The 7,500-nt window shown below is 43.9% G+C and overlaps 1 protein-coding gene across 2 annotated transcripts in view; it reads left to right on the top strand.

The window, feature by feature from the left end:
- LOC147017516 (protogenin-like) overlaps positions 1 to 7,500 on the top strand; it is a 125,237-nt gene that overhangs the window by 71,721 nt on the left and 46,016 nt on the right. For both annotated transcript variants that reach the window (XM_085847231.1, XM_085847230.1), the window contains exons 4-5: positions 160 to 297; positions 6,986 to 7,144. In XM_085847231.1, coding sequence (XP_085703357.1) covers positions 160 to 297; positions 6,986 to 7,144 — 297 coding nt within the window. The remainder of the gene's footprint in view (positions 1 to 159; positions 298 to 6,985; positions 7,145 to 7,500) is intronic.

The raw sequence follows: 7,500 nt of genomic DNA, 5'->3' as shown, positions 1-7,500 counted from the left end.
GGAGAACCTGCAAAATCGGCAGTGTATCAAATACTTGTTCTCCCCACTGTATATATATACACCACTGATGAGAAGTGAAGATGTGAAAAGGCATTTTTATTTGTGATGAAGATCAGGCTTTCTCGAATGTTAAATTGACTTTTCCTTCCAATGTTTCAGGGGTAGCTTATGTTGGACGGCAGCGGCCAAGAATTGTGTTCCCACCATGCAATGGGACAGTAAATGCTGGAGAAACGGCCGTGTTGGAGTGCATTGCCACAGGAAGTCCAAAGCCTATTGTATCGTGGAGTCGAGCAGGTAATATAAATTATGACCGTTTTTACAGCCAAAAAAAAATCCATTAGATATATGGTAATCCATTAGATATATGTATCTTGAGATGTAATGTGATTCTCAACAGATATCATGCAATTTATGGATTCACTTCTGCACCAATGACTGGTCAAACATATTGATAACGGTCCGGTTTATTTTTTTACCCTCGCCAGAGGAGAAGGTATTGCATTTGGGTCTGATTTGTTTGTCTGTCTGTCTGTTTGCTTGTCCGCACAGAATTTTAGTTCTTTTCTCCGCAACCGCTTGTCGGATTGAGACGACATTTTCACCATCGGTGCGACTACTCATGCAGAATGTTTTATTGATAATTATTACATCACGAGGTGAATGCACCCTGCGCTGCCCGCGTTCTTTTTGAATGAATTTAATCTTTTATACATATGTCTGACGCAAGCACAGTATCAGTTCCTTATTGGGCCATGGCAGTCATAGGCTAAGGGGGTTGGTGAGGGGGAAACACACCCCCTTCCCCCCCCCCCTGGCCGAGGGGCCTTGCCAAATAGCCTATAACCTTCCCGGGGCCCATCCCGACATTTGTTGTTTCAGTGGTTAGCTCCTATCTTTCACCTTTCAGGACATTAGCACGTGCAGACAAACAAACAAACAGACAAACAAAAAATTAAAATCATATGTTAAGGCCCAGTCACACCTTGACGTTTTAGCCAGCAATGGCAACGTATTAAAATGTATGTAAAACGCTGGCTTACGTTGAACTTTTGATGGTTTTTTTAAAAGATTTGGACCTATTCATAACGACTTGGTCTTATGCACAACGTATTAGTAACGGACTTTGAACGTTTCGTTGTGTTATAGATAACTTATACCAACGAATGCTGAACCTGTTGTCGACCTTCACAACCTATGCCCAACGATAGTCTAACTTAGGCATAGCGTGTTGCACGCATCGCCGACGATGACGTGGCGTAGGTTATGTAAAGGCTGCCGCACAACGAGTCAAATAATAACCGCCGCAGAAATGGAAGTGTCAACATCGCAGTCACACCTTGGCGATCTTGCCAGCGTATGCCGACCTCTGAAAAATGCGTCTAAAACGCTGGCGCACGTCGAATACGGTATGGGTAAGTTTGGTCTGCGTGAATAGAACGCTAAAGTACGCTATCATACGTCGTAGTAAGTAGAGTACATCTTGTAATTTTAAACATGTTGAAAATTTTACGACGTACTTGCCGTATGACACACGCTCCGCATGCGATGGGAATACGTTTTACGCACGATATGCGATCGTTGACACACATCGACACACGTTCCTTGAAAGGTACTCATAAGTCGAAACACGTCGAGGTTATGGTTAGCGTCAGTGTTCCAGACTCCCGGTTTTTTTTTTCTTTTCGGTATGACGGTGTTCAGTGTACAGTGCGGTTATGATTTAAATCGTTGAGCGGCAGTCTATTAATTATATTATATTATAACTGCACTAGAAATCGAAGTGTCAAAATCACCATCATACCGAAGGAAGGAAGAAAAAAAAATAAAAAAAATAAAACCAGGGAGTCTGGAACACTGATGCTAACCATTACCTTGATGTGTTTCGACTTATGAGCACCTTACAAGTAAGGTGTGTCGATGTGTGTCACCGATCGTGTAACGTGAGTACAACACGTTACTCATAGGTTAGAAATAAGTTTCGGGTCCGCTAAACATTACCTCGACGTGTTTCGACTGATGAGTAACTCACAAGTAACGTGTGTCGACGTGTGTCAACGATCACGTGACGTGCCTACAACTAATGGCCAGCGTTATGCGGAACGTGTGAGTCATACACTGGAATAAGTCTTAAAATTTCAAGCATGGAAAAGTTGAGGACAACCAAAAAGTACAACGTTTAAAGCCAGCGTACTACGACGTATGGCAGTGTTTTTCAGCGTGCTCTCAATGTTATTAAAACTTACCCATAACGTATTCAACGTGTACCAGCGTTTTAGACAAATTTTCCAAAAATCGGCATAAGCTGGCTAAAACGTCAAGGTGTGACTGGGCCTTTAGATATATTGTATATGGCGTTGGCCCCATGTCAATCGGCTGAACTTGAAAAATTAACGTTACGAAATCAGGTGATGACGTCATAATTCCGAAACCGGAAGTCGGAAGTACAATTCTTTTACATCGGGACACTTCCGGGTACATGTTCTGTCAGCATGAGAAGTTTGGTGAGGATCAGTCCAGTACTTTTCGCGTGCATAGGTCACAGACAAACAGACACACTTTCAACTTTATATATACTAGTACGGGCCCGTAGGGGCATAAACGACGACTGGATTGGGGCATTATTTCAATTAGATCGGACCAACCGTATCATAAATGGCCATAACTTGGGAAACACCTGGGAAACATACTCAGGTACCCAGCGTCAATTGTGACGTCATATCAAATGAAGAATTGTGACGCCCCCTCTCTCTCGCCCCCCCTCGCTCCCCCCTAGTCTCGCCCCTCCTCTCTCCCCCTCCTCTCTCACCCCCCCCTCTTTCGCCCCCACTCTCAGCCCCTCTCTCGCCCCCTCCGCTCTCCCCCGCTCTTCAATTGTGACACCCCTCTCTCTCACCCCCTCTCCCCCTCTCTCCCTCCCCTCTCTTGCCCCCTTCTCTGTCCCCCCTACTCTCTCCCCTCTCTCTCCTCCTCTCTCTCCCCCCACTCTCTCCCCTCCTCTCTCATCCCTAGTCTCACCCCTCCTCTATTCCCCCTCTCTCTCCCCCTCTTTTCCCCCCCCTCTCTCTCCACCCCCTCTCTCACCCCTCCCTCTCCCCCTCTCTCACCCCTCCTCTCTCGCCCTTCTCTCTCCCCTCTCTCTCCCCCTCTCTCTCCCCCCACTCTCATCCCTAGTCTCACCCCTCCTCTATTCCCCTCTTTCTCCCCCCTCTTTCTCCCCCCTCTTTCTCCCCCTCTCTCTCCACTTCCTCTCTCACCCCTCCTTGTCCCCCTCTCTTACCCCTCCTCTCTCGCCCTTCTCTCTCGCCCTTCTCTCTCGCCCTTCTCTCTCGCCCCTCTCTCTCGCCCCTCTCTCTCGCCCCCACTCCCACCCCCCTTCTCACACCCCCTCTCCCCCTAGTCTTGCCCTTCCTCTCTCCCCCTCCTCTCTCCCCCCACCTCTCTCGCCCCTCTCTCTCGCCCCCACTCTCATCCCCCCCTCTCCCGTCCCTTCACTCGCAGATATTGGTCGACAGATAAATGGCCGTAACTTGGGAACCGCTTGTCCAATTAATATCAAACCTCGAAAAGGCGCATCCGCGGGTCCCCAGCAATATTCCTGGCAAGTTTCAATCAGATCGGACTGTCTACGTTGCTGCGTAGGCATGGCCGAAGGGGAAGAGAACCTCAGCCGCGTTTCCTATTATGGGTTACAACGTACGGACTTCTGGATAGTGATGACTTAGTGTATTCTAATAAATTCTCGATTTCTTATGCGCATTTATAGATCGTGCAAAAAATAATAATAATAAATTAATAAACATTAATTGTGATGTCATTTGTGATGTCATAGCACCGTGTCTTGTCATTGGTCGACAGATAAATGGCCGTGACTTGGGAACTGCTTATCCGATTAATATCAAACCTTGAAAAGGCACATCCGCGGGTCCCCAGCAATATTCCTGGCAAGTTTCAATCAGATTGGACCATCAATCGTGAAAAAAAAAACATTAATTGTGACATCATTCGTGATGTCATAGCACCGTGTCTTGTCATTGGTCAACAGATAAATGGCCGTAACTTGGGAACCGCTCGTCCGATTGATATCAAACCTTGAAACGGCACATCCGCGGGGCCCCGGCAATATTCCTGGCAAATTTCAATCCGAAGAGGTAGCATTGTGAAGTCATTTGTGACGTCGTAGCACCGTGTCCTGTCTGATTGACAGACAATATATAGGTCGTTATTGGTTGACAGACATTGGTCATTGTATCACGTTTTTCTTTTTATTCAATTATTGTGCTATTATTTTGTACTGCCAATTATTGTGCTATTATTATTATTTTTATTATTATTATTATTAATATGCTGTTTTCATAATTCTGAGAAAAAATGGCATGATAAGGTGATAAGGTGGAATGACACTTCAGCTGCCATATATACACCTTTTCAACACTGAAAAAAGCAATAAAATGGCCGTAACTTGGGAACCGCTCGTCCGATCGACATCAAACCTCGAAAAGGCACATCTGCGGGGCCCCGGCAATATTCCTGGCAAGTTTAAATCAGATCGGACCGGCGGTTGTCGAGAAACGGCGGTCGCAGACAAACAAACAGACAGACAGACACACAGAGATTGCTGGAATTATAGATAGATAGATAGGTCATGTAGTGTGTAAGCCATGTTGGAAAAACGGGGAAAAATTGGACCTCTGTATCTCTGAAACCGCACCAAGGAAAAAATATAAACTTGGCACACGGCAAGTACTCCTCACGGGGAATAAGTGTGATTTTTTTGTGACTTCATAATGACATATGTGGAATGCTACATCTGATCAGTATGACATTTTTTAAGGTCATCTTGGGATTAAATGGTTGACAGAAAAAACTTTGATGATATCATCGATCAGGTGATTCGGCAGCCGTGTGTTTTTTTTTTTTTAATAAAAAACTTTCAAAAATCTTCTCTGAAGTGGTGAAACAGATCAAACTGAAACTTTACACATATGACCGCCTATCCACGAGGAATAAAAGGGTCACATGTGACATCATAGGTCACATGGTTTGGCAGCCATATTGGATTTACCCTAAAATCTACAAAAAAATTTCTTCACTAGAACATCTGGACAGATTGAGGGGAAACTTTACACAAATGTTCCCCAAGCCATGGGTATCCAAGTTTGTTGAGGAATAATTGATAGGTCACATATTTGGCAGCCATATTGGATTGAAGAAAATTATTAAATAATGTTTTCTCTGGAAACGCTTAATAAAACAACGTGAAACTTCAAATTTACGATGAAGTAGCAATGGGGAATATATGTTTTAAATTTCAACTTCATCAGATGCATGGTCTGGCAGGCAGAATTATTAAATTTTTTGATCTTGGTTTGTTTTTTGTTGTTGTTTTTTTTGAATGAGGCTCACTTGGCTGTTCCTGGATGGGTTTGAAAGTCGAGTATTAGCAGCTGAAATGTGAATCCTATCCAGGTTCCTCCTAATGCCTTCATCTTTGCTTTTTTTCTTGTTCGGGTTCCTTCTCATGACTCCAATGCAGGACTGTCCCTATTTGGTCTTCTATTTGATGTGGATTGAATTTATTTTAATCCCATTCTAAATTGAATTGAATAATTATGAAAAATGTCATGGGTTATGGTCAGGTGTCTAATCAAAGCGGGGCGTCTTGGTATGCGGTCATCACTGCCAGCAGTTATAAAGTGGCAGTTCTAATTACGTCTCTTATTAATTACGTAACACACCAGTACACAAACACCACACAAAACTACACAAACACCACATAAAACAAGTCCTGGCAAGGGTCTGCAATCTCTGAATTGCTCTTTTTCTTGTTAATTTCTGGATTGTTGTTTTTATGTGACACAATCTATTCCTCGACCATTATGTATCAATTCTGAGACCACTGAATCATATATGAGTATGCATACCGAGAAATAGAAGAAGGTTCATAACAAAGACCACAAAATGTTATTTTGAATGTTTTGTGAGAGTTCGTAACACTTTGGTTGGTGGAATTTGCCAAATCCACACACCATTTAGAGACTCTGGCAGCAAGGACTCAGCTACTATGTATTACCAAACTATTATAATTGTGACTTCTTCTTCTTTGAAATGCAGCTCATGCCTGTATGTAGCAACATTTTCTGGAGGCACGGCTGTGCCGCTGATGCTGTGTCCCCTGTAAGCTCAACAGAAATAGCCTCCTCGGGTGTGGTCAGGGTGAACACAGGCCCACGATAAACAATGAGATGGCGAGAATGACTACCTTGTGGGATTTTCTTCACAATTTCCAAATGGCAGGTTGCACAGAGTGTCACTGTTCAATAATGTTGTGTTATCCTCGCACTGCTGTCGAGACATCTTGTGAGGGTCTCCCAGAATGTAGGCCTCAAATGCAAACTATGCAAAGAAAGTTAGGTATTTCTTGGGGCAGCAATTTATACTTTTCTTGAACAGAAAAGTGAAAGCTCACAAACTTGACTTTATCAAATTGTACTCGTTTTGGACAAAAAGATTCACTGAGAAAACACGTGATCTCTTCTACGCCGAACAACCCCATTCCCAAGCACTCCCCTTTTCCAAGTTATTGTGATGCTTTCCCTCTCTTCCTCACTTTTGTTTGTTTGTTAGTCATTGGTTGCTTTGTTCCTTTTGTGTTTCATCCCCACTTTCCCCTTCCTCTTCTTGCTGTTTCATTCAGCTTGTGTGCAGCTTGTTCACCCCCATGTTTCCTTCTCCCCCTCTACTTGATCTCATTCTGTCACTTCTACCCAGCGGTTGGCGTTTCCCCCTTTTCATGTTGTTCCATTCCATTCTGATTTAGCTCTTCCACGAGCCTTCACCATGAATACAAAAAAATAATTTCACAGCACAGAGCAAATCTTGACATTTACCTCTTGAATACAGTCGAAACGATTTTTTTTTAGCATCATTACCAATTGGTGGTTGTGATTATGCATACTGAGTGTTTCTGTGTTCACATGTACAGACCAAATGCCCCTTGACGTCTACCACTCACAAGTCATGGGACCTGGGAACCTAGTGCTTTCGGACGTGCGACCACGGCATGCTGGTGTTTACATGTGCCGTGCGACAACTCCTGGCACACGCAACTTCACCACAGCTGCAGCAAGAATTGATGTCTTGGGTAAGACGCGAACTTGTTTTGGGGGGTATTTTGGGGCATGAATACAACCATGCATTCTGACCCTGTGGGCGATGATGTATGTGTTTTTAATACCCATGAGCTTTGGCTTTGGGGCCATTGCTTGTGTATTAGCTTGATGAGCTTTGTTTGTCTGTATACTTTGGTCTGAGAGACAAACTACACATCCTTAGCATTGTTATAGTTTGATTTTATTCACTTTTTTACATAAAAAATGGCTCCTCCCAACAGATGCCATGTAGCTAGAAATGCCTCCGTGGATTGATTCCTTTTCCCAGGGGGTGGGCTGACGATCCTGCCAAAAAAGGCTTCTAAAGCCATGTAGGCTGACAGATGCT

This window comes from Eptatretus burgeri, chromosome 11, assembly GCF_056783735.1.
Source record: "Eptatretus burgeri isolate ZD-2024b chromosome 11, Ebu_testis_v1, whole genome shotgun sequence".
Lineage (NCBI taxonomy): Eukaryota > Metazoa > Chordata > Myxini > Myxiniformes > Myxinidae > Eptatretus > Eptatretus burgeri.
This window is presented reverse-complemented; position numbering and strand designations above follow the sequence as displayed.